The 27,954-nt window shown below is 36.6% G+C and overlaps 2 protein-coding genes across 3 annotated transcripts in view; both read right to left on the bottom strand.

Moving 5' to 3' along the window:
* Window positions 1-20,693, bottom strand: part of LOC136038945 (inositol hexakisphosphate kinase 3-like) — a 134,305-nt gene extending 113,612 nt beyond the window's left edge. For both annotated transcript variants that reach the window (XM_065722452.1, XM_065722453.1), the window contains exons 1-2: window positions 20,605-20,693; window positions 13,911-14,073 (exon numbers count right to left, since the gene is read on the bottom strand). In XM_065722452.1, coding sequence (XP_065578524.1) covers window positions 13,911-14,045 — 135 coding nt within the window. In that variant the 5' untranslated portion in view covers window positions 14,046-14,073; window positions 20,605-20,693. The remainder of the gene's footprint in view (window positions 1-13,910; window positions 14,074-20,604) is intronic.
* LOC136038948 (uncharacterized) overlaps window positions 1-27,954 on the bottom strand; it is a 470,704-nt gene that overhangs the window by 271,602 nt on the left and 171,148 nt on the right. The window lies entirely within an intron of this gene.

The raw sequence follows: 27,954 nt of genomic DNA, 5'->3' as shown, positions 1-27,954 counted from the left end.
TTTTAGAGTTTCAATTCTAATTGACTTTGGGAAGTTCTTGATATTTTAAAAAGAAAGTAAGATCGAATTCAGGATTGAAACGAGGATCATGCATTATGCTCATTAGATATTTTATTAGATTCAGCGAGAGTCAAGCGCAACGCAATCAATGTAATTTGGCTATCATGACGAACTTACCCCCTCTTCAGGATTTTACTTACATAGTCAGTCTATAGCCACTAACCATTTTGGTCGAACACTGTAGGGAGGCCAACTCCGGGAATATAGCTAAGTAGAGATTCGGTCTTGAAGCCCATGCCCACAACCTCAAATAATCAAGTTGTTATGAATTTTTTGCTGATTTATCTACTTTTCCATTTAATTCGCATTTTTTCCAAATTTATGCTCCTCCCCGACGGGTAATTTGCTACATAAATACTTAGTACCCCAGCCTTGTATATCTAACCGGCACCAACAACGGTAGCACCATAAGCATAGGAGCAGTTCACACTAAAGAGGGGGAGTCGGGGTAATATAAGCTGCAATTTGCATTTTTATGCGTGCATCTTTTAACCTCTCTTTTATATTTAGAATTAGCGCGTGAATACCATTAGTTTGCATATTCCAATTGTTCTTTAAGACATTATTCGAAAGAAGAATAGCCTTATTGGGGTATGAGGCATTAACTGGAGGTGAGGGAGAGGATTCCTCTTCACCAATTCAGTTAATTATGTTTGCTTGCACTTTTATTACATTTTTTCTTTGGGTGTTGCAATAAGAGTTTACCTGATGAAGTAAACATTTAGTGAACTCCTGCTGTTACTTGTATAAAATTACTTTATTTATATTCCTAAATAAATAGAATAAGCAGATAGTGTCAACGGCAAGAGAAAATGAAATTCAAGTTTATTGAACGCGGAAAACGTGACATAAACTTTGCGGTATGAATCAATGGGTCAAAGCCTTCCCAATTTTAAGGTTAAAGATCCGAGTACACGTCGCTAAAAAAAACGCCCTTTGAACAAAATTAAGTTAAAAAATTAATTATTTTCTCGTGGAAATAAAGAACGAAAACAAAGCTGAAGACGAACAAAAATTATATCTTCAGGCTCACACAAAATATATCTGAAATACTGGTTCGAACAAACTGATTCGGAATGTTTCTCTAGATTTTTAGAATTCTAACAAACTAGAGCTTTACTGAAAACACAAAATCGACGCAAAAAAATGCAATTGAGAACAGGAAAGTCCTTTAATAACCTGAAGGAAATAAAAGGCTTATTTACAAGGCTTTCAATAGTCTTTCACCGGCCATGAAATCAGTAAGTTTTAGCACACAATTTTTAATTCCCTTAAAACTCATAAAAGAACAGTTTTCAGTAAAGCGATAGTTTGTTTTTTCAGAACTCAAAAAAATTAGTGAGATTCTAGGAGTTGGTTTATTTGAACCAATAATGCAGATATTCTCTGCATAAGATTTTTTCTCCTTTTGAATATTGACAATTTTTGTGCATAAGGTACAGGTGATAATGCTTGTACAAACACAATCGAGGTGTCACCCACTTTTTTACCACCTTTTGTACATCTTAGAAGGCCAAGTGTACCGCGCAGTTTCGCCACCCGTAGCACCGTCCCGCCATACGTCACCTGACGCATATCATTTCTGAAAGTCGGCAACTCCTCGAACATAACGATTCCGGAGATCGGAAAACATTCCCTTTCTTCCCTTATTCACAATAAAGTAGAAATATTTATTCATTACTGATGAAAAAAAATCGTGGAAAACTAAGAAAGTAAAAATTTGACCAAACAAATTAGCCAACATCAGCCAAAATTATATGAAAACGAACTGATAATACTGTGTGGCAGATAGCAAAATTATTGCATATATACCAAGCTTGCGTCAGGAACGTGCGTCACTTAGATTCAAAAATATTTTTTTCGGCAAAATTAAAGTCTTCTTACCAGATTCTATGCAGCCTGTACCCGAACCAGGGCTTCCATGAGATCTCATGTTTTCGGAAGATTTCTCATGCGAAAAAAATTTGTCTCGTGTTCTCAAGTTTTTCTCACGTTTTTAGAGGTTTTCTCATGTTTTTAGAGATATTCAGGGGGTTTTTTTTTCTCATATTTACCTTCATTCGATATAATCTCCCGATTTCTGTTGATTTGAGCTCTGTTCAACTTGACCTTTATGATCTTTTGCAATTTTCTGGCAAACTGCAAAATATGTCTTCATTGTCCGTAGGGAATTTCATTTCCGCAAACCTTAATTAATGAATTTGTCGGCAGCTTGTCCCGTGACTCACAATTGTTGTGTTCAAAAAAGGGTTGATTTGATTTGATTCTCGGTTCATAAGATCGGTAAAGATCAGGTTCACTGGATAATTTGTGTACAATAAGGACGTTCTTTACCTTACGCGAAAGGATTTTTTTAAGGGTAAGTACTAAGTTTACTGGAACTGGACAATTATACATCCCTGCACGTGTGCAACCCAAGAAGTAGGCCACTGACCTCTCCTAGGGGGTAGGCGACTTTTATACTTCTATTATCTGTTTCTTTACGAAAATACCATGTTTTAACTTGAAACCAGTTCTTAATCTGTTGCCAGTTCAAGAATTCTATAGTACAAATTTGAATACACTTTTCTCGCGGATCTTATAGATATTTGGTATTTGCCAGACTAATAGCCTAGTCTATATCAAAATAACGATTTCGAATGCCGGTAAAAGGAGGATGGCTTTGAAGATGTGGGCCAAAGCCAGTCATACCAAATCTGTTTTCAAAGGGACAAATCTGTTTTCAAAGTGTATTAAACGTGTATTATTTTACTTTTCCTAGTGTGTTATTTTGTTCTCTTTTGGGGAGACCGGAAATCGCGAAAAACGGATAGAATGGAGGGATCGATGCATCAAGAACCCGATCAAACTGACTTGTAAATAAAATTTTACTTGGTCCAATAGTCGTGGGGGAGTGGAGGAAGGGGGAATACGGAATATTGAGGCATGAATAAATTTGGAACGGGTGACAGGGGGATATAGCCCCCCTCATCTTTTTCCAGAATTTCCAAACATTCCGGAAACCTGAAAGTTCTAAAGACCCTTTTTCCGGATTATTTTGATATACTTTTTGACCGGTTCGTATTCCAGATGACAGGAAGAAGACGTCAAAGAACAATCTGGAAGCCCAGACTCCAGAAGTTCCGGGAGGTGAAGACCGGACTTAAGACTCTAAAACATATTTTCGATTCTACTTTGTTCTGTCTCTCTATTACTGATATTCTACAGCCAATACAAGTTGTATTGGTGGTATTATACAACTGGTGTGTAAGACAAAAAAAGCTGTTTTTTCCCTATATATGTTTTTTTATTCGCTGGTGACTTCTTTAACCCATTTTCAAGCTCATTAGTGGCTTGTTTTTCCTCATCATTGTAGACTCCCCGAAACTTGTTCGGGAGTCAGGTTCTAGTAAGAAGTAAGCGGGATGTGGTAAATAGATGAGACCAAGAATCTCCCTTATAGGTGCAACACCAAACCAGCACCAAACCCCAGTGAGTAAAAACCAGACACTACTAGGAGTGCAGAATATGTGCCTATTAGTTGAAAGTTGAGTTTAAATAGAAACTAGACCTACGTTGCCTGAGCAACGTGAAGTGTTGCGGCAACCTTTGTCCGGCTTCGCCGGCTAAAGTGTTGCGAGAGCAACACTTTGGTTTTGTTTCTTCGCTATTGATCAGTAATCAGATGATCAAAGGCCATTCCTCAGCGTTGAAAAAAAAAAAAAAAAATAGTATCGAAAGAAGGGACTAAATTGACTTTGCAGCCAGTTGAACTTTATCCTTTTCAATCGTAGACATCGTGACGAATGAAAACTTGGAATAATATCTTATATAATCTAGTTCGTATTATAAAGATATCCGTAACTTTTCAGGATCAAATTATCATAGATGACACTTTATTAATTATTACGAAACTGCCTCGTTGTTTTACGTAATCGTTTGTAGCCGTTGCGTAAACACTTAATTCTAGGTTACAGTGAGAATGGGTAGGCTACACCAACTAGAAAAAGGTATAAACCCCTCTTCGCTAAAGATGATTGTAGCCTAACAGACGATTATTACTTACAAGTCCCCTATATGTCTTACTTACCAACACTGGAACCAAATTGGTCTTATCATCAAATACACCGGAAACAAATAATAGGTACACCAACTCGCAAAAGTTGCAAACCCTTCATTCCAACTATGAAACGTTGCAAATCCCTCATCGCTGAAGATGATTGCAGCCTAACAGCCGATTATGACTTACAAGTCCTCTACATGTCTTACCACTGGAACCAAATTGGTCTTACCATCAAATACAACGGAAATAAAAAATAGGTACACCAACTAGTAAGAGTTGCGAACCCCTCATTGCCGAGGATGATTATGAGCTAACAGCCGACTGTTGCTTACAACTCCCCTATATGTCTCACAATTGGTATCGGCCTATTTTTGGTTTCAGTGTGTACCTTACTACTGAAGTTGTCAACCCCTTTAAACTTTCAAACTGGTATATCTCATGAAGGAATTTTTGTACAAAAAAATGGATGACATGTACTTTGATCAGCTCATCAAAAGCTGTCGAAAAAAAATCTATCTGTCTTAGTTCAAAAGTTGACTTTTTTGCCGTAGGCCAACTTTCTAACGTCATCACTTAGAAAGGAGCAAAGGATAAACTCTAATTTCTTTAGCAATGAGAGAACTTTTAAAGTTTAAGAGGCACATCTGATACCATTTCTCTATCGCAATCCCAAGTGCGAAAAACCGAATGATAAACTCAGCCGAAATCACGGCAGCACTTTCGGACCCGTGGGAAAATGCCGCTTTTTTACTTCTCTAAATTTTTCTATTTATCACTCAAAGAAGATATATTGGCTGTGGGGCAGGGTAACTGTCGCATATATTTAACACTTATAGATTTTAGTCCATCTTCAATTTGAAACTGGTGCCTGCCTGCTTGCCTGCTAGAACGGAGCTTTCCACTCGAAAGCAGAAACATGGTTTGATGAAACGAAAGCTTGGCTGCATAACTTCAGATAGTCCTCTCTGACATAGGCTATACAACTCCTCTTCACTTCACACACTATAGGCTCTGGCTCAAGGACAAGCAAAAACCATCCTTTTTGGCCCCAGGCAAGAGTTCTACGAAGCTTTCCAAAATGTAAAGTCATATTCATCAATCCGGCCTAAGGTCCACACTTTCCGTAAAAACCGCAGAGGTTAGACCCTGACCACTTTCTAGCAATAAGCTGAAATCGGGGTGCTAGGAACAAAAAAAAAAAAAAAAAAAAAACACGACAAAACCAAAGTGTTGCTCTCGCAACACAGTGAGTGATATAGTGATCTGCTGCCAAATTGGGTTTCGTTTGAACACTGAATTCAAAATATAAACAAAAGAAAATTCTCATGAAAAATCTCATGTTTTTCAAGTTTCAACGTTCTCATGTTTTCTCATGTTTTTTTGGCTATGATAATATGTTTTTGACAATTTCGAAGTGGAAGCCCTGACCCGAACACGTATAGGAAGAAAACCCCGAATCTTTGTGAATTATTATTTTGGTACTTGTTAAACATCCCTAAAACACTCAAGAAATTCAATCTGTGTGATCAAACAGTTCGTGGTAACGAACCGTAGTAAAGAGCGACCGGGCTCAATAGTAACCGAAACTCTAAAAAAATGGAATTTTGATGCCAATAATTACATAAAAAAAATCACATTTTAATGCTGATTTTAAATATATAAGTTTCATCAAGATTAGTCTTACCCAACAAAAGTTACGAGCCTGAGAAAATTTGGCTCATTTTAGAAAATAGGGGGAAACACTCCCTAAAAGTCATACAATCTCAACGAAAATCACACCATCAGATTCAGCGTATCATAGAACCTTGTTGTAGAAGTTTCAAGCCCCTATCTACAAAAATGTGGAATTTCGCATTTTTTGCCAGAAGACAAATCACGGATGCATGTTTATTTGTTTTTTTCCCAGGGGTGATCGTATCGACCCAGTGGTCCTAGAATGTCACGAAAGGGTTCATTTTAACGGAAATTAAAAGTTCTAGTTTCCTTTTTAAGTGACCAAAACATTGGAAGGTACCTAGGCCCCCTCCCACGCTCATTTTCCCCCAAAGTCACCAGATCAAAATTCTGAGACAGCCATTTTATTCACCATAGTCGAAAAACCTAATAACTATGTCTTTAGGGACGACTTACTCCCCCGCAGTCCCCATGGGAGGGGCTGCAAGTTACAAACTTTGACATGTGTTTACATATATAACGGTGTTTACGTTAATGTGTTTACATATAGTAATGGTTACTGGGAAGTGTACAGACGTTTTCTGGGGGATATCTTTGGTTTAGGAGGGGGGATACGTAGGAGGATCTTTTTATGGAGGAACTTCTCATGGGGGAAGATTTCAATGAAGGGGACGCAGGATATTCTAGCGTTATTTAAAAAACAATGAAAAAATAAATATGTAGATTTTTTTCTACTGAAAGTGAGGAGCAGCATTAAAACTTAAAACGAGCAGAAATTCTTACGCATATGAGGGTTTACCTCCTCGTAATACCTCGCTCTTTACGCTAAAGTGTTTTTAGTAATTTCAACTATTTATTCTACGGCCTTTGTGATCCAGGAGTCATTCTTAAGGAATTGGGACAAAATTTCAGCTTTAGTGTAAAGAACGAGGTATCGACGAGGGGTGAACCCCCTCAAATACGCAATAAAAACATACGAATATAGAAATTCTTTACGTAAGTTAATTCTAAGTTACGTATATTTTTTACTAATGAAAACGTTCGTAAAAATTAAAAGTTCTAGTTGCCTTTTTAAGTAATCAAAAAATTGGAGGGCAACTAGGCTTCCTCCCTCGCTCCTTTTTTCTCTAAATCTTCCGATTAAAACTATGAGAAAGCCATTTAGCCAATGAAAAATTGATATGCAAATTTCGTTTTAATTATTTATGTGGGGAGAGCCAAGATTAAAACATGTATTAATTCAAAAACGTCCAGAAATTAAATAAAAAAAAAACAAGTTTTTTTAAATGAAAGTAAGGAGTGATATTAAAACTTAAAACGAACAAAAATTACTCCGCATATGAAAGGGGCTTTTCCTCCTCAACGCCCCGCTCTTTACGCTAAAGTTTTTTACTGTTTTAAAAAGTAAAGTTAAGAGAAAGAGTCAAACTTTAGCGTAAAGAGCGGGGCGTTGTGGAGGAAAAGCCCCTTTCATATACGGAGTAATTTCTGTTCGTTTTGAGTTTTAATGTCGCTCCTTACTTTCATTTAAAAAAACTTGTTTTTTTTATTTAATCTAGGAAAAACTGGCATGTCTTTCACATTTGGTTATAATTAGCTTAGTCTCAGTGAGAAAATCTACGATACAGGTATATTTTCATTAAATATTTAATAAATAGAGGTGGTTAGATTAGGTTAGGTATTTAACATAATACGTTCTGGGCGGTCTGCTTTCCATAGTAAAGTTAATAAAGTATCATATTTTGGTATTTTCATTATGACTAACTTAACTAATCATTATAATTAACCTAACTTCACTTCTTGAGTGTTATCGGGATATTACCTATAGTACTATAATTTCTTTTATTTTCGCCAGGCCACTTACGGGTTTTCCTGATTCTATTCCTATTTTGTTATGTCGGTATTGTATTTTTTAAATAAAGCATTTGTTTTAGAGTTCCAGAAATACTCCTATACAAATGTAGGAAATATCACGACCCAGAAACAGTTTTTCAAAGATTAATTGCGTAAACCACAAAGCAGTGATTATTGTTCGTTTTAAGCTTCGACTCCATTCTTTACTTTCATCGTTTAAGGTGGCATGGTACCTTGAAGTCATTTGGCGAGTTTCAGAGTCGGCTGACTTTCAGAAAAAGGAAAGGACCCATTAGTGAATTCTCCCAGAGAGGTAGCTATCGTTGAGAGATGTCGAACCTATGGTTTGACCATGAAAATTGCCAGAAAAGACAATCAGAATTTACATTCATCTTGTCAGCAAGCTTGTCAATCCGATCAGGGAACTCCAATAGCGACCAAGTCGCTTAAATGATAATTCTTTTGAGCTAATTTTTAGCGTTCTCCTAGCAGGTATGGTAGAACAATTTTAGGGACGGCCCTTCCCTGAACTTTAAAATGAACATTCTGCTCAGTTTAATAAAAAAAAGTGGCGTAATGGGTTTGACTTTAGTTTGGTAATACGGGACCCAGAGATCGAACCTTCCTGTCGGCCGACGCAAAGACCTTAATAGTCAAGAAGCATCGTTGATCCGACTGCTAATAAAAAAAGAAGAAGAAAATTCACACTTTCTGATGATGTAAATTCTGTTGATTATGAATATCTCTATGTCCAGCACAAAATACGAGAAGCTGAACAGTATTTCCAGGATTTCCAGGAAAGGAAACGTTGGCTTCTAGTTTTCAGTCGTTTATTCGGCTCTCGTGACCAAACTTTTTAAGTTATGGCTAGACCGCCCAATCTACTCGAATATGTTTGCCACAGAGAGTAACAAACAGTTTGTAATCCTAAAAAGCTGTAATATCTCAGTATGCACCGAACAACACAGAATAAAAGAAAGAATTGAAAAATATGTTTTTCTTAATATTATAGAGTATATTTATTTAAAAAAAATAGTTTGTAATAGACGAGACAAAGTGATCTTTTGAGGTACTGCATCCTCTTAATAGGTTAAACTAAAAGTATCCTCTTAAACCAAAGTAGCTAAAAGAGCTAAATGAATAAAACAATCAAAAATTTTCAAGAATTTGTACCTCGGCTAATTTTAGAGAAAAAAAAACATTCAACCGACTCTTGTACTTTATTCAGAATAGGCTATAGCAGGACGTTTTTCCTGAAAAAAGATGAGGAATATATATATTGTACGTTCGGGCACTGATATATTTTTTCCCCTTTCACTTTTTTTTATAAAAAAATGAATGAATCAAGCCCTTAAATTACCTTAAATTAAATCCTTAAATTAAATTCCTTAATTAATTCCTTAATTTAATTCCTTAAATTACTCCGTATATGAAAGGGGCTTTTCCTCCTCGACATCCCGCTCCTTGCGCTAAAGTTTGATTCTTTCTCGCAACTCTACTTTTTAAAACAATAAAAAACTTTAGCGTAAGGAGCGGGGTGTCGAGGAGGAAAAGCCCCTTTCATATACGGAGTAATTTCTGTTCGTTTTAAGTTTTAATGTCGCTCCTTACTTTCATTAAAAAAAACTTGTTTTTTTTTATTTAATCACCTAATTGGACTATCTGTCTTGGCTTTTTCTACAATTGGCCCTGACTTGACTTGCCCACAACTATTCCCTTTTTAATTCAGATTGAATTAAAGTATGTATTAAATTATGAATAAAGTATATAAAATAATTAAATAAAGTATGAATTATAGTATGTATGTAATTAAAGTATTCAAAACTTCATTCGAATTGTTTATGTGGGTTTGGCGTATTTAGTAAAGCGCTGATTTTTCAAAATTCTTCGAATTCAAAGAAATGTTTTGAATTAAATTGTTGTAGCTGATTCTGTCATAATATATATATACATATATATATATATATATATATATATATATATATATATATATATATATATATATATATATATATATATATATATATATATATATATATATATATACAGGATTTTCCTTAGGGGGGGCGCATAATAGGTTGCTTCAATAAACTTGCGAACAAAGAAATACCCGCAATTAAAAGGGAACCTCGACAATTATGTTGTAGGTAGGTAGTGGAAATGGTCGTATATTTAATCTAAAATTTGTCGAGGGTTAAAGTTTTAATAAATATGTTGGAATTAAAATGGTAGAAAAATATTGATACAAAAAATAGTAAGTTTTAAAAACCATCCCACCGTAAAAAAAATAAAAAGCTATTCACTATCTATAAAAGATATGGTATTCAATATTTTCTGCATAATTTTTTGCCTTTGCACTTCTGACCACTATAGCGAATTAGTTAAGCTTTTCGTAAAAAAAAAAAAAAAAAAAAAAAAAAAAAAAAAAAAAAAAAAAAAAAAAAAAAATGGTCTTGAACCATCTTTTGGGGTCATGCACTCTTTGTGACAATTCGTATAGGTCAAACCATTTAGCATGTCGCCTAATTTTGTGGCATCGCTTAGTAACTACGATAGTGATGAAGAGTGGTATATGAGGATAAAGACACAACTTGTTTATTCATAAAAGATATATTAAACATTCAATACTAGTTCTTTTGGGGGGTAACAAAAAACAGAACGAAGAGATAGAAATGCATAGGAGACATTTAAAACGAGGGTTTTAGGTATAGGCAATGAAGCATTTAACTAATCACCGTTTCTTTTTAAAAATAGTGTTTTAATAAACAGTGTCAACTTTGACGAAATCTAAAAAAATTACTAATCAAAATCTTACTTTTCATAACAACGTAGTGTATTTTTCCACTTTTTAATGTTCAACATATTTCGCTTAAATTACAGAATTCACAACTTAATAAGAAAAGGTCTATTTCTCTACTTCCACTCCCGTCATATCTATTTATTACACGTTCGATGTCTACCTCAATATTTTGGTGAACGTTTATAATGGTCAGTCTAAGAGTCCTGTCAGTTTAGAGCTCTTCGTTGGTTTTTCCTCTTCTATTCATCCTAAAATATTCGAATAAAGACCAAAATCGTCATAAAAATAGTAATCAAACAGTTCGTGGTAACGAACTGTAGTAAGGAGCGACCCGGCTCAATAGTAACCGAAAAACTCTAAAAAATGGCATTTTTATACCAATAGTTACATCAAAAGAATCGCATTTTAGCGCTGATTTTAAATATACAAGTTTCATCAAGATCAGTTGTACCCATCAAAAGTTATGAGTCTGAGAAAATTTGCCTCAGTTTAGAAAACATGAGGAAACACCTCCTAAAAGTCATACAATCTTAGCGAAAATCACACCATCAGATTCAGCGTATCAAAGAGCCTTTTTGTAGAAGTTTCAAGCTCCTATCTACAAAAATGTGGAATTTCGCATTTTTTGCCAGAAGACAGATCACGGATGCGTGTTTATTTGTTTTTTTTCGGGGTGATCGTATCGACTGATTGGTCCTAGAACGTCACGAGACGGCTCACTTTAACGGAAATTAAAAGTTCTAGTGCCCTTTTTAAGTGACCGAAAAAATTGGAGAGCACCTAGGCCCCCTCCCACGCTCATTTTTTCCCAAAAGTCACCGGATCAAAATTCTGAGATAGCTATTTTATTCACCATAGTCGAAAAAACCTATTAACTATGTCTTTAGGGACAACTTACTCCCCCGCAGTCCCCGTGGGAGGGGCTGCAAGTTACAAACTTTGACCTGTGTTTACATATAGTAATGGTTACTGGGAAGTGTACAGACGTTTTCAGGGGGATTTTTTGTTTGTTTGGGAGGAGATTTGAGGGGGGGATTACGTGGGAGGATATTTCCATGGAGAAACTTGTCATAGTGGAAGAGAATTTCAATGGAGGGGCGCAGGGTTTTCTAGCATTATTTGAAAAAAAACAATGAAAAAAATAAATATGAAAGTTTTTGAGCAGCATTAAAACTTAAAACGTCCAAAAATTATTACACATATGAGGGGTTTACCTCCTCGTTATACCTCACTCTTTCCGCTAAAGTATTTTTAATAATTTCAAGTATTTATTCTACGACCTTTGTGATTCAGAGGTCATTCTTAAGGAATTGGGACGAAATTTAAGCTTTAGGGTAAAGAGCGAGGTATCGACGAGGGTTGAACCCCCTCATACACGCAATAAAAACATACGTATATAGAAGTTCGTTACGTAAATCAATTCGTAAGTTACATATATTTTTTACCAATGAAAACGTTTGTAAAAAATTAAAAGTTCTAGTTGCTTTTTTAAGTAATCAAAAATTGGAGGGCAACTAGGCCTCCTCCCTCGCTCCTTTTCTCAAAATCTTCCGATTAATTGCAATTAATTAATATTCAAATTTTGTTTTAATTATTTATGTGCAGAGAGCCAAGATTAAAACATGCATTAATTCAAAAACGTCCAGAAATTAAATAGAAAAAAAAACAATTTTTTTTTTAAATGAAGTAAGGAGCGACATTAAAACTTATAACGAACAGAAATTACTCCGTATATGAAAGGGGCTTTTCGTCCTCAACGGCCCGCTCTTTACGCTAAAGTTTGACTCTTTCTCTTAAATCTTTTTTTAAAACAGTAAGAAACTTTAGCGTAAGGAGCGGGCCGTTGAGGAGGAAAAGCCCCTTTCATATTCGGAGTAATTTCTGTTCGTTTTAAGTTTTAATGTTGCTCCTTACTTTCATTTATAAAAACTTGTTTTTTTTTAATTTAATTTTATATTAAAGATGCGTGTAGGTTTGTGCTTTAAACTAAGTATATGAGTCGAAATACAAAAAAATTATGTGTTTGTTATCTTTGTATTCGATAGTTATAGATTGGTGATTTAAATTCTCGGGGTTTCAAGCCGTGGAGATTTCTAACTAATTTTTTTTTTTTTAATCTTGATATCTTCATATACTCAATTCAAATGTTTAAATCTCGATACGTCTGTTGAGCACAAAAATACGAATTTGAAATTTGACTCAAATGAATTTGACAAATTTGAAATTTGATTTAGCATTAAGTAAGACAATTGTCCTGTAAAATTTTGATTTATAAACAGCTAATCGTGGATATATGATTGGATGGCATGTATCAAAATGAGTATAAAACGTCTCAGCAGTATACATAGCAGTTTGGACAATTTTATGGACAAACATGTTCAACCCCTATACAAAAATATAAATGTTTGAAAAAAATCAATTCCATTCCGCTGATTCAAACTGATAATTCAGAGACTGATCTGTACCGGCTTGATAAAAAAAAAATGAATAAACACATAATTATTTGCCTTCTAATATCAACAATTTTTCGAAAATCTATTCTTCTTAAATGATTACTGCAACCTTTTGAAAGAATATTTTGCCTCATGTACATAGTTTTAAGTATATACTGGCACAAACCTCTATTAAAGTTTAAAGAACATGGCCTTTATTTTAGTGTTTTAGGATGAACAGAAAGTGACTTTTCATATAATGTAGAGCTTTAATTGGATGAAAATAGGTAGTAAAGTGGCCACGTAGGATTTTAAATTTCCCGTCCTCGTCACTACGAAATGAAGATTTTTGTTTCCCAGTTGGCTTTTGTGGTCAAACGGACACATTTCCTTGATAAACCCAAATTTAATTAAAATACTTATTGGCAGTAAATACTTGTGTGGCCGACCACACAAAGTAACTAAAACCTTGTTTCAAGCTGAGAAACAGTCTTAATAATTAAAAACTTGTTAAAAACTAAACTATTAAAACCAATTACAAAAAAAATAACTTTCATCCCAAACCAGAGCAAGCGGACCCAAACACAAATCCACTACTACGTTAGAGGGGGCGCCCCCCGCACCCCCTGGATCCGCCACTGAGTGCAACAGCACAAACACAGAAGCAAACTTACACCATAAAATTCTTCTCATAAAAAATATATAAACAATAAACAATAATAATAAATGATAAATATAAATAATGAAAAATATATAAAATATAATAAATAATGAACAATAAACAATAGATAATATATAAAAAATTAACCATATAAATAAAAAAGAGACAGAAGGAGAAAGGACGACTGTTTTTCTAATTTAGTAATTAAAATAGATCAGTACTTGAACGAGGCATTAACCCTAGTCATCCATACAATCACATAGGTCAAACAGCATAGCCATACACAATCAACCGCAAAGAATAATCCATGGACAGGCAGTCGTGTCGTAAGAAAGCATAAATCGTCATATAATAAAAACAATAAATAAGACACAATAGGCAGCATACCTGGTGTTCAAAGGGTTGAAGAGTTGAGTCGTCTTCAATGTCAATTTCTGATGGTGGGCAAGTATCAAGGGTACCGTTCTCGCCTTTCCATTGTTCTTCACTTGCCATTGATAAAAGGTTTCCTGAACAAACCATTACACGCAACTGACAGCACAAACTTGTTCTAAAATACAAAATATAACTGGTAAAAAATGATTCAACTAAACATTGACGTTTGTAAAGGTTGGGTTAGTCACGACGGTAGGGTTAAGGAGGTCAAAATCAAAGATAATCTGTGTCGATATTGCGATGTTCAACGTTCGATTCTGGACTTCCAGCTCGTTGTATAACTATTTTAATTAGTACAGTTTTTACTTCTGTTTTTTTTTATATATTCCCTAACTCTTTGCTACTATAAATAATCTCTAGGGTTGCTTGTTGTGAGCAAAGGTTGGGGCTTCATCAGAGTCAACCGTGAATGACGTCCACCCACCTAATGTGTGGTCGTCCTCTGGGGTGCTTCCAACTATTTTCAGTAGAGTTAAAGTCAAAGAAGCGTCGGGTGGCAGTTTACAGGCGCAGAGGAAGAAGATGGTCGTGCCAACAAAGAGGCCGAGATACCAGCTGCTTTGAGAGGGGTGATAATTTGAAAGACGATGTAATTTCTAGGCTCCGTATCCTGTTAAAACCTCTGATGCGTTCAATTTTCAGATGTGTTTCGCCTTTATCATCTGGATCATGTGCTATAGATTTTACGGGTCACAGTTACTACCGAAACAGAGTAGATATGGCTTAAGTAAGACGGCATAACTGGGGATTGCAAAAAATTGGTCTTAGAAGACGACCGAAGACGACATTCGCCTTTGCCGCCCTTGCAGAAATCTCTGCATCTAGGGCTCCATTTGAGCAGACAGTTGAACCAAGATAGGAGAACTACGTTGCTTAACAAAACTTTAGGCATTATTTTGAGTCCCATCCAATTTAGAGTCCTATTTTGAGTCCAGTCCCGGATAGTCAACATCTCAGAGAATTTCCTAATGTCTCTTAGGAAGATGAGGTCATCATGAAGAGGTACTGGCGACAGCTCAGAAATCAGCAGGGTATAGAAATCTTCCTTATTTCCTTCCCCGGAGCCATTAGTAGGGCGTAACAGGTGATGATAGTTGTTTTTCGATGTTTCCCATCAATCCTTTCCTCCTGGAGTTTTAGGAGATACTGGTAAATGACAGGAAGACTACGTTTATGATGCCACTTCGATCAATGAAGTTCAGAGAGAAGAGTAAGGAATAGTAGATCTATGTCACCTCCCTTAGCTTACTCAATCGTCTGGCTCTCACCTTCCGTCATCACCCTACGTTCGGGACGGTTGACAGCTTCGATTCTCTGACATTTGTTATGATAGCGTCAAATCTTGAGTTTTTTGCACAAATAGGTTCTGAGGCCAGACTAGATTTACATGGTTTATGCATAAACGAAGGACAAAAAAAGGGAGGAGAAAAAGAGAGAAAACGACAACGATGATAATTCTCAGCCTCTCAATAATACAGATATTTCGGTAACGATATCGGCGAAGCGCCTTCGGTGCTAAAAAAAAATTACATAGTATAAAAGAAAAAACGAACCTTGGAAGTAATCAAGAACAAAATCAAACTTCAAGGGGAAAATGTCAAAAAAAGAAAAAAAGTCAACTTCGGATCAAATAGTCTCGTCAAATCAACAGAAAAACTACATATGCAGCGAAGCATAGACTCAGTGATCAAATCAATTTTTAAGTCATTTCACTTGTGTTTTGATATTTCAGTCACTTCTTTGCTTTTGTCACCATAATGCAGTTCCTTTTTTCTACTGTTCTCTTTTATATCCTTCAGTTTAAGTTTGTTTTTACTCTTGAGTAAAAGCAAAGGTTAGTTTTTTCTTAAGAAGCTTACGAGCAATCTAATGTACGGTAATGTGCCAGAAATTTGACGATGGAAAGAATGTCAAAATATTTATTTTAGGAAACCTAAAACAAGTAACCCCCCGTCAATTGAAATTAAAAATAGATAGCTTAAGCACGAAGGGATTCAGGCAAGAATAGGAAACAAAAACAAAACAACTTAGCAACCTGCTAGAAAAGACAAATGGCTAAAAAAAATTACATTTGTATAAGGTGCGAAGGATACCGACTGTTTGCCACCTGGTGGATATCCCAGGAGGCCAGTGTTTGCACCACTTATGTATGAGTGCAGGCAGAGCCGTTCCTAGGGTTGGTGGTGCCAAAGGAAAACTAAATTACAGCCCCCTCCCGACTCAAATATAATAAAAAAAGTCGAATCAAAGTGGTAAAATTGGGTCAAAGTGGGCGATTCCCCCACCACGGCCCCCAAGCCCCAGCCCCCGGGATGACTGCCCTAGTTGGCCCCTTCTAGGAACGGCTCTGAGTGAAGGCACAGTTACACAACTGGGTCCATCACAATTTTAGCCCAATTGGCATTATTTGAAGGGGGTAAAATTCTAGACAAGTTACTTTCCGCTATCTTCGAAAGGGGTTAGGTTAGGAAAATGAAACGGTACTTATCTGTTATAGCGCCTATGTATATAAAAGCTAGGTAGGAGTTTTAATTGATTTTGCGATCTAAATTGGATGACATTTATAATATAATGAAAATATAATACTTTAGAAACAAATTTTGATTATATATTTGCACATTTTTTTTTCAGGGGCGGGGGGGGGGGGTAAATTATAACGGGTCTGCATGCAAGGTGTGTTATGTACAATTATTCTGCATAGGGCTAAAGACATATTTTTGGGAAAGACCTCTTTTTTCTTTGATATTCTGGAAAAATAGAGATTGGTTTTTGGACTGCCTCTATTTTACTATAGCATGATACAATGTGAGTGCAGTAACAAGCTCCCGCCTTTTATCTTTCTTCTTTGTGAAATCTTCACCAATAATTCATCATCATAAACTCAAAATGTGGTCTTGTTTTGACAAGCAATTGAAAAGAAAAAATTATATTTAATACTTGTGATATATAAAATAAATATCAAGCAATAAGGATAATTTCAAGGCCTGCAATAAAGGATCAAAAGATTATAATTTCCTTTCTCTGTGACTCTTGTGAACATTGGATTTGCATTCAGTGCATTGAAATGGAATATCATTTGTTACAAAAATGACGCGCCGCCTTGGTCCGGTGTGGTCGTGTCCCATTTGTAAACAGGCTAGAGTCACTCAAAATAGTTTATCTACCTAAAAGACATTATTAAATGAGATCAGATGATCGTTTACTAACATTGAAAAGAGGATTCAGGATAAATTTGATAAGCTGGTAAAGCCTCTGAATGACTGAATAACAAGCATTGAGAAAGACTGGGTCAAATGTTCAGTTCAGGACGTGATCAAAACTGAGTTGGAGACCCTGAGCCAAAAGCTTGAGCGAAATATTAGTGGAAAGTTGGTATCCGACAGTCCGACAGGTTGGAAGCTTAGAAACAGCAAAGCGGGACTGAAACTTGTGAAAGCGAATTCTTTTCGTAGGAAAATGATAGAATGATGTAATTGTTCTCTATACAAACCCAGACTACGTATCTTCAAAAATTGATGATTTTTGAGCCCTAATATCAGCCCTCAAACCCCACGTCATCATTATTACGGAATCACTTCCCAAGAACAGTGAACAACCAGATGTGTATTTCCAGCAAGTGCGTATTTTTGATTTCATTGTTAACAGTAATTATAAACGTGGATTTTCATTTAAGTTCAAACCTTGATGAATTATATGGAAGTTAATTACCCAATCTCTTCAAGTATGAGTGAATGTTTAGTTGTTGATGTGAAGTTACCTGGGTCCACAAGTGCTTTTAGAGTTGTAGCCATTTATCGTAGTACTAGCGTTAGCGAATTGTCTACATTTAATAATAAAAAAAAATATTGCAGTTATTACCTTCTGTTTCTTTATTTAGTTCTAAGTTTCTAGTAATTGGTGACTTTAACCTACCCTCTATTGATTGAGCCTCAAATACAAAACAACTTTCTGATAAGTCGTTTGAAAATCAGTTCCTGCAAACTTTACAAGAGCATTACTTGCATCAGCACATTAAAAACCCTACTCGTTTGTGGGCTAACTCGATCCTTGAGTATTGACGTGAGCCAATAAAATTTAAAAGCTCTGATTCATGGTCAATATATGAAAGAGGTAGAAACAGAGCAGCTAAGTTCCTTCATCTAAATCGTCAAGAGGTTGAGTCGAATGTTATTGCATCAGTCCAAAGTTGCCCAAAAAGATTTTGGAAGTATTTGAGAAGGAATCAAGCTTCACAATCCCCGTCATCCACTTCCTTTATAGATCCTGAAACTCTTTCACACATAAATGGTAATTATGTAAAATCCCAACTTTGCAATAAGGTAGTTAGTTCAAGCAAGTTTATCAAAATTTCGCTTGACAAAATTTCCATCCCACTTCTGAAAAATAACTGTCAACTATACGGTATTCGCCCGCGAACTGAAGCATGGATAACAAGTTACATTTCAAAAAGAACCAAAGAGGTTGCGTTAGGTGATACTTTGTCACCAGCTATGCCTGTCATAAGTACCACAAGGCAGTTGCCTTGGGTCGGTACTCAGCTGCATTTTTATCAATGATTTGCCACATTTTGTCAGGAATTTAACCTTAATTCGCGGATGATGTGAAAGTTTACAAATTAGTCATAAATGAAGATGAGATTTCTTTACTTCAAGAGGATCTGGATGCTCTGCGCCGATGGTGTACGACGAACTCTATGTTCATTAACGAAACCAAGTGCAATGCTATGCACTATTTGCGAAGACTCATACCTTCTCTGAGGCATCTATCATACCACCAGAGAATGCAGAGACTGCGGTTGCCTAGTCTTCAGTCCCGACGTGATAGGGCTGACTAATGAATACATTCCGCATTGTTAGGAATATTGATAATACCACTTCGGCTCACTTCTTCACTTTTTCATATTACGGTAATACCCGTCAACACCAACACAAAATATAACCACCATGTTCACAAAAAAGATTAGGCCAAAACTCTTCATCTAGCCGAGTGTGAAAGACTTAGAACGGACTTCCATCGGAAACAGTTGAAACTATCACGGTCCAGTCTTTCAAGAGTAGTTTAGCCGCTACAGATTTCCATACTAGGTCTTAGGCCTATGACGATTCGTTTTGAGAATATTTTTTTTTGTCAGTCGTTTTTGAGAGCTGTATGTTTGAATAGTGTACTATTTTCATAGATTTGTTTGTGTGTATTAGCCTATGTTGTCATAAAGAATGTATTGTGCGACAAGCTTGATAAAGCTTACCGCTTTGGGATTTAATACATAAATAAAAGTTACATTTTTATATTCAGAAGTCAATCAACTTTCTGTTAGAATGTGAATAAAACTGAAACACTCAAAGAATACATATATCAAAATAGGATAATTGGTATTTCCAAAAAGAGGCCCTTCTAGGTAAGCCAGTGAACTAATAACTTCAATTGTTTGATTTTAAATAATTTTAATTATAACTCTATTGATGCATAGATTAAATTCTTAGCTATTTTATAAAACCTATAACAATTCTTCTCAATTCCTATTTAGAAGAAAATTCGAGGGTTTGAGTTTTACATAATCTTGCTCAATTGCATAATGATTTTTTACCCTATTATGCAGTAAGAATTGTTTTTCAACTTCACACTGTCCAAATACTTGACCCCCTCCACTCCCTCTCCCTCTAGAGGGCACTGACCTTTGATGACCTTAAAATGTGCTATAATAGTGAAAACTTACAAAATAGATTTTCTCCTTAAATGAAGTACAAGAAAAGCATTTTCTTCTTCACAACTTTGCTCAATCCCAATTCATGAGGTTTCAAAATCTGCAAATAGGCTACATTTCCTAAATTTAGAATGATTATTGGTGAATATTTCGCTGTTCGCATTATTGACTTACGAATAAAGTGAAAAATACCCCTTGATGCCCTTTTTAATGCTCTTTCCAAATATAATAATCACTTCTGCCGCAAATGAATTTTACCATCAACCATATATATACCAATTCAGGGTATATATTTAAACATGGGGGGGGGTGTAAAGTTAAGTTTAAACTTACCTATCATTTCCATCAGAAATAAACTTTACCCCTCCCCCTAATGTGCAAATGTGTACCCTGAATTGGTTTATATAGAGGTGGGAGTAAAATTCATTTGCGGGAAAAATGATTACTAGGCTATATTTGGAATGAGCATAAAAAAAATGAACAAGGCATTGAGTGGTAGGCCACGTTCATTTTATTTGAAAGCAAACATATTACCTGAAAATTACTTGATTATTAGGCTAGCCTATTTTTTGAAAGAGCATAAAAATATCGAATAGGCTAGTGTGCTCATCTTGTCTCAACCTCATGTATGAGATCTCGCATACATTCACCACTATTGTTATCAAGGCATGTTATTAAAAACATTAGTGTTACCTATAATTTTTTGTCCTAGACAAGAAATAGATTTCAAATCTTTAAAACCGCATTAATCAGGATTGAGTAAATGTATCAGGCTTGAAAACGTTCCCCATGCTTTATTTGAGAAGTGCACTAGCCTACTCTTCAAAATAAAGGAAAAGTCCATCAAATAGGATTTACTGATACCCACCAGTATTTTCATATATCATTCTTTCGAGAACATTGTAATATTAAGCTATCGGTCAGAAAACTTTCCAATTTACTTACAGCAACACCTTTCCAGATGGTTAGTTCCTTTTCAAACTCGTTTTTATCCCTCACTATTTGTAATCTTTCACGGCTGAATTAAAACTGACAAAAAACAGAAAAGATAACTGGAAACTATTTTTTGGCGCAGGCGCTGTCATTGCCTAACACTGCACAACTCCCGGAGCATCGAACACCGAAAGTAAAAGTGCTGAATTATGGGCTATATTTTCTGTAAAGTTGTAACCGTGATTTTGATAACAGGGGCAATACCCCTGGCTAATAAGGTACCAATAAAAAATGTATAGTCATGAGAAAATGAGAAATCATTTTCTCATTTGAAATCTTGGTAAAGAAAAAGTTTTTGGTAGCAATTCCCTCCTCCATTAGAAACTAACTACTGGCGCTCTCAATTTTAGCCCTGTAAGTTGTCAAGCATAGCCCACTACATACGATTTCGGTACTTGTATGATAAACCCACTACCACTCAAGAAGTGAAGTTGGGTTAATCTTAATAAGGCATACCTAAGTATGATAAAAAGATAACCCGTTAGAAACAAATTTGGGCTGTGTATTTTCACATTATGGGGATGGGGGGTTAAATCACAGTGGTTCTGAATGCAAAATTTATTAGCTGCAATTGTTTTACATATTATGAAGTAAGAATTGTATTCTGACTTCAGACTGTCCAAATATTTTTGGACTTGGAGCATTGAACTGATGCTTTCTATTTTACACTGTTTTGGAGACAATTTCGCATAGTCTTATCATCAGAATCAAACTCCAGGGGATGGAGAAGTTAATAGTATATTTCTTGTTTCCTATCTAGTTTCTGTTCTAAAATATGCTCCAGGATATAGTTAGAACGCCTTTCCACTTATACTCTTTCTGAAATGAAATTCTCAGGGAATACTTATTATATGTTCCATTATTGTTTGTCAAGGGATTTTACTGAGAAGTTCCCTTCCTTTGCAAATTGTGAGTAAGCTGCTGGGAAAACGTTGTTGAAAGTTGAGGAAAATTAAACCCTCATTTTAAGCTCAAGAAAAAAGGAAATACTTTCTATGAACGAAATCTGGAAAAATTTTCCAAATTAATGCATAAAAGATACCAAATTTTAACTACATTTTTCATTTATTTCGATATTTCAGCTTTATTTTTATTTTCAGATCTATAGGGTCTTGTCGCCCTCCAAGTATATTGGGAATCAACAGAAACAGATCTTCTGAAGTTTATTTCTAAGAAATGTATATTTCTGTAATATTTCTACGCTCGGCCACGTTTCTGAGCTACTACATTCTGTTCCATTCCAATATTTTTCATAAATACTTATTAGCTTAAGTATTTCTCATTGTACTTATTATCATAATATTTCTCATTAGCTTAAGTATATGCATATTTACAGTAAAAAAAAAAAAAAAAAAAAAAAATCAGCTGAGTGTAATGAGCAACATTAAACGTTTCCCCTCCTCAAAACCCTACTTTTTACGTTTATTTAGTACTCTTTACGTCTATATTTAGTACTTTTAAAACAGCTTCTGGTTTTAACTAAACGGACCTTCTGTTTTACTAGTCGCTCTTAAAGAAATGGTACAAAGGGTCGAACGTTAGCTTAAAGAGTGGGGTATTGAAGAGGGGACATCCTTCCTTATATTTGTAGAAATTTCCGTTCGTTCTAAGTTTTAATGCTGCTCCTTACTTTCAGCTGATAGAAAAGGTTTTTTATTTAATTTCTAATCTGAGTACCTACTTAGTCACTAAGTCACCTTCTCAGCGGGGCCCCTAATCAGACCACTCAGCACATTACCAGGTAGCGGATAGGCAATGGTCCTTCAGATATGTAGGTTACCTCCCATAAAGGGAGGTGTGGACCAAGGGGGACCTAGCCCCTGGGGGTTCATAAATTGAAAATGGGTACCCTTGCCTGGGGACCATAAATGCATGTGGAGGAGGAAGAAGGCGCCTCTGATGCACACTGAGCAGGGCTTGCCGGCGTTTGGACAGGATACCATCGTGGGAGGATCCTTTTCAGGAGGGAAACTGCGAAATAAGACGGAAGATCCAGATTCGGGTAACAGCCTCTGCATGCTGGGTAGGCCTTTTGGGTTTCGGCCCAACAGTCAGGTACTGGCGTACCTGCCCCTAGCCAAGCCAAAGAAACCGGTTGAACGTTGGCCTACCAAGCTATCTCCGTATAACTAGGACCGCTACCGAAGCTTCAACTATAAGCCTCAGATCCAAACCTCTAAATTTGATGATGACCCATGCAAGCCCCCGGAACGGATTTTTGAATGCGAACAGCCGTTTAAGGTAAGTCTATGGAACATTAGAACCATGTCGGAACTTTCAAAAACAGAGCAAGTCTTTCGTGAATGTGAGAAGTTTGGACTTGACATAGTCGCCATTCAGGAAGCAAGGTGGAAAGACTGCGGCAAGAAGAAAATCAGTGGCCACCATACTATGTTTAAAATATTGAAAATCACTTTGCCGGAGTTGCAGCAAAATTAGGTCCAAATCAACAAAAGCCCTCTGCCCATGGAAACCGGTCAATGAAAGAATACTAAATGCGAGATTTGTTTCTAACCACGCCAAATTGTCGTTTATTGTTTGCTACACACCGGCAAATGATGCTGATGACAACCATAAAGATGAGTTCAACGACAACCTCCAGTCTGTGATCGATTATATCCCACTCCATGACGTCAACTGCATCGTAGGCGACCTCAATGCAATGTTCGGTCAAGACATATCCTACCGCTCTGAAGTGATGGGCCACTACGGGTTTAATAGACTTCATAAATCGCACCATCAACGAATATGGAGCTCAACTTGTCCGCTTGTCTATGGGGAATGCTTTGCTGATCGGCGGTACGCTCTTTAAGGATAAGGATATCCACAAATAGACTCAGACATCCCCGAATGGCACCGTCAAAAATCAAATCGACCATTTCCTGATTCGCAGGAGATGGTGAACAAACCTAAAAGACGTTCGAAGTTTTGAAGCACCTACGTTGGTTCAGACTACGGACTAGTAGTCACCACATTAAAATTGAACTGAAGTCTAATAATCGGAAGATGAAGACGGGTATACTCAAAAGCTTTGACGTGGACAAACTAAGTGACAGGGGCGTCCGATATTCGTTGGCATCAAACCGTCAAATAAATTTGAAGCCCTACATAACCTACCAGAAAATGTTGAAAAAGCTTGGGAGACAATCCGCAAAAGCTACTAGGATACGGTCTAAGAAACCCTCGTGTTTAGAAGGCTGGCTAGGCAACAGTGGATATTTAAGAAGACCTGGGATTTAATAGAAAATTACAAGAAACTGAAGTCAAGCTCCCTTGGGGAAAATGGTCATTCAGAGGTGACTAATAGCTTGGCCTATAAATTAGCTGATAGAAATGTAAAGAAAAGCTCCAGATCCAACAGATGGTAATACATGAATGAAAATGCCAGACAAGCCGAAGAAGCAGCGAGCCGTGGAGACACACGAATCGTATATTGCCTTACCAAAGAAATAGTAGGCGAGTCAAGTATCCAAGAATGCCCGTTGAAAGTTGAAAATGCAAGGCTTCAGACAGATGTGGAAGAACAAAAGGAACGGTAGTTGAATTATTTCGAAGCCCTACTTGATCACCCAACCTCAGCGGTCCAACCAGATATATCAGATCAACTTCTCTTCAGTCTTCACATCAGTGATGAAAAGCCGAAAGCCGACGAGTTAATCTCAACAGCTAAGAAACTTAAGAATGGGAAGGCCCCTGGTAGAGACGGCATTTCAGCTGAAATCAAGTTCAGCCTGCATTGAACCCTGACCATCTGACTATCCTTCTTCTCGCTCCTCTGGTAGACCGAAAACTTCCCCAAAGAATGAAGAACAGGAACCTTAGTCAAACCCCTCAAGAAAGGAGACACGAAAAAAATGTGGCAACTATAGAGGAATCAATCTTCTCTTGGTCCCTGAGAAGCTCTTCATGACGATAATATTAGGAAGATTCCAAGCTGTCCTTGATCCTCACTTACTTGAAGAACAGCATGGATTTTGGCGAAAACGATCTTGTACCGGCCTTGTCTTTGCTATGGAGACAGCACTTGTATTCATTCTTCGTTGAATCTGAAAAGGCGTTTGTTGAATCTGAAAAGGCGTTTGATTCAGTAGATCATCAAGCCCTCTTGCAGTTTTACGGCATTCCCGAGAAGCTAATCTGTCTATTAGTTGCCATGTACGAAGAGATGGAATGCTGTGTTAAAACATTGGACGGAGACAAATTTTGTTTCAAGGTGATGTCTGGCGTCAGGTAAGGCTGTGTCTTGTTACTTCTCCTCTTCGTTCTAGTTGTAGACTACATCTTTAGACAGATACGTGGGCATGGAATTCGGATTGCAGGAAAACTTTTCTAAGGAAGTCAACTTTGTCAACGATGTTGGGCTTATAGAAGCTGAGAAGCAGAAGCTTCAGGGATTCCTGAACAAATTCGCACAGAAAGCTGAGCAACTTGGACTGCACATCAACGCCCCAAAGACAAAAGCTATGTCAACCACTAGTTCACCCATAGGAATCCAACTAGGAAGAGAGGACATTAAACAGGTGACAGACCTCAAGTACTTAGGGAGCACAGTCGCTTCCAGTGGTGACTCTGAAAAAGAATTCCGTACCAAGATGCCAGGATAGCCTTGGTCAACGCATCATTTCAGAGACTTCTACCATTCTGGAAATCCACCGTGTACTTGCTGAAGTTAAAACTCACGTTGTTCCAGAGCAATGTGCTTTCTGTCCTGAGTTACGCTATAGAATGCCTTGAGCCAACTGTGGAACAAGAGAAACGCCTTACCGCTTTTGAGAATAACTGTCTTCGCCGAATTCTTAGAATCAGTTGGAGAGATAGTGTCAGCAACGACCAGATCCGTACCCACACATACCAGCCAGATATCGCAACCGCTGCATGACAACGTAGATGGCGATACCTTGGACACATCCTCCGCATACCAGATCAAAGACATCCAAAAGTGCTCCTCCGCTGGCAACCGGAAGGTACCCGTCGTCGAGGAAGACCAAAGAACACGCTCCGTATGACGTATGAATGTGACAGAAGAGCCTTCCGGGCGAATCTCATTCCAGAGTGGGAGGACATATGCGCAGCAACTCACATGAGAGAAGATTAGAGGCTACTCACGGACACCCTGTGTGCCTCCGGAGGCACTGAAGGAACTAAGGCCTAAGATAAGGTGATTTCTAATTATTTTTAAATAGCGGTGGGAAATCCAGCAATTCTACATGGAAAATCCCACCCCCCACAAAAAATTTCTCCTTGGAAAATTCCTCCCATGTAACCCGCCCGCCAGAAAATCACCCAGCGTAAGAAAATCCTCCCCCAAAGAGTATCTTTATATTCTCAAATAGCCAATATTATATGCAAAGTTCGTTATTTTAGCAATAAGCAAAGTTCATAGCTTATACCTCTTCCCCCGGGGGATGTAGATGTTAGAGTCATCCTAAAACACATAGTTACTAGATTTTTCATTCAACTATGCTAAACGAAATAGCTATCTCAAAATTTTGATCCAACGACTTTTGGGAATAATGAGCGTGGGAGGGGGACAAGATACCCTCCAATATTTTTGGTTAGTTATAAAGGGCACTAGAGCCTATAATTACCGAACAAACGAGCCCTCTCCCGATCTTCTAGGATAACAGGTTCGATTTCGATACAATCGCCGGTGAATTTTCTTAGGCTCATAACTTTTGATGTGTAACATTAAACTTGATTAGTTTTTGCTCGTTTTGAGTTTGAAAATCCGGATATTAATAGTATTACACCTCCTGAAAAGTAAACTTTATACCATTCCTAGAAAATCGTATCTATGCTATTTTGACAACATGGATGCATTTACACTATTTTGATCTTATTCAGTTACAAGAGCAGAAGTAGTAATAGAAGTAGTCCCGAAGGTTTCATGTTAATACCCTCAGTCGTTCTTTAGATATTGCTGAGACGTCTTCTTTGCAATCACCATACACTTGGTGTCTTTTTATTTAGTTGTTAAATAGTATAAACTTTTGGATTAAGTTTTTACTTTATATCTTCTTCTTAAGAACAGAAGTAATCAATAGGAGAAGTATTAGTGATGGCAGTAGAAGTATTAGCATTAAGCAGCAGCCTAATGGTATTCACATTGTGCCTTTCTGGTCTAGTGCAACATTCTCCCTAATACCCTGATAGTTTCAAAATAATACTTCAAGCTGTTCTTGAGATATTTCTGATACATCCTGTTGACAACATGTATATATATAACTTGTTTTGATGTAACCCAAAATCTCGTCAGCAGTCCCTGAAAGTTCCAAATTAATTTGATAAACCTTAGTAATTTTAGTATTAACACCAGTAGTCTATGAACTTGATGTGTTTAATTCAAGTACCATTTATTCGGGTCTAGAGGAAAACTTTATTTTCCCCTAGAATGATTACAAGCATCTCGGATTACAGTTTAATGCAGAAAAGTCGGAAATCCTGCTTTTTAATTGGGAATCAGTCTTTGATGGTTTTACGATTCCTCCAATGTTAAGTCAGTCCTGTTCCTTTTATACCTTGGCCTTCCTATCGGTTCAACTCTAAAAACAACCCGCCAATTACTTTGCGTATCCACAGAAGCGAACTGATTTTACATATAGTAAAATTGTTGCAAATAAGTTAGGGTTCAACAGACAATTTTCAGCTCGCCTTTACAGTGCAATTGTTCTTGAATTCTTTTGCTGAGTGCGATAAACGTAAACTTCGATCTATTTTCTTTCTACTAAATGTAGAAAATTTCTACTTCATCTAAATTTCAGCTAAAATTCAACTAAATGTATACTTCATCTCCCACTTTGGTCCCGAAATTTTTGTTCTTATCTTAAATTCTTTTCTTAAAGTAACTTAAATAAATTATTTTCTTAAAGATGAATCTGCCATAAAATAACAGGCCCAACTTTAGCCATACTTAATCAGATCTCGAAGTTTAAAAAGCCATCCATGGTTTGAAATCTTCTGCCAGTAGAACTCGGTGCGTTTGTGATTTATGTGTGCGTGTTTGTGATCACCATGGATTAACCAGTCTTTTGGTGCTAGTAAGTATTAACTAGAATGCATTGTGTCTAGGCCTACTCCTCTTTTCTTGTATTTTTATGTAATCCGTCTCTTTTGTTTGCTTTTGATGGGAAAAATAATAATATTGTTATTATTATTTAGCCTTTTTTGATGTTCTAGTAGCACAGCCATTTGACAGCTTGTGTGCATAAAATGTATTTCTATTTAATTTGAGATGCCCATCAACATAATCTAAACATATCTCCTTAATACCCTGAGCGTTAATAGCAGTATTAGTATTATAAG

This window comes from Artemia franciscana, chromosome 18 (genome assembly GCF_032884065.1).
Source record: "Artemia franciscana chromosome 18, ASM3288406v1, whole genome shotgun sequence".
NCBI classification, from domain to species: domain Eukaryota; kingdom Metazoa; phylum Arthropoda; class Branchiopoda; order Anostraca; family Artemiidae; genus Artemia; species Artemia franciscana.
Note: the sequence above shows the minus strand (reverse complement) of the source record. Positions and strands in the feature narration are given on the sequence as shown.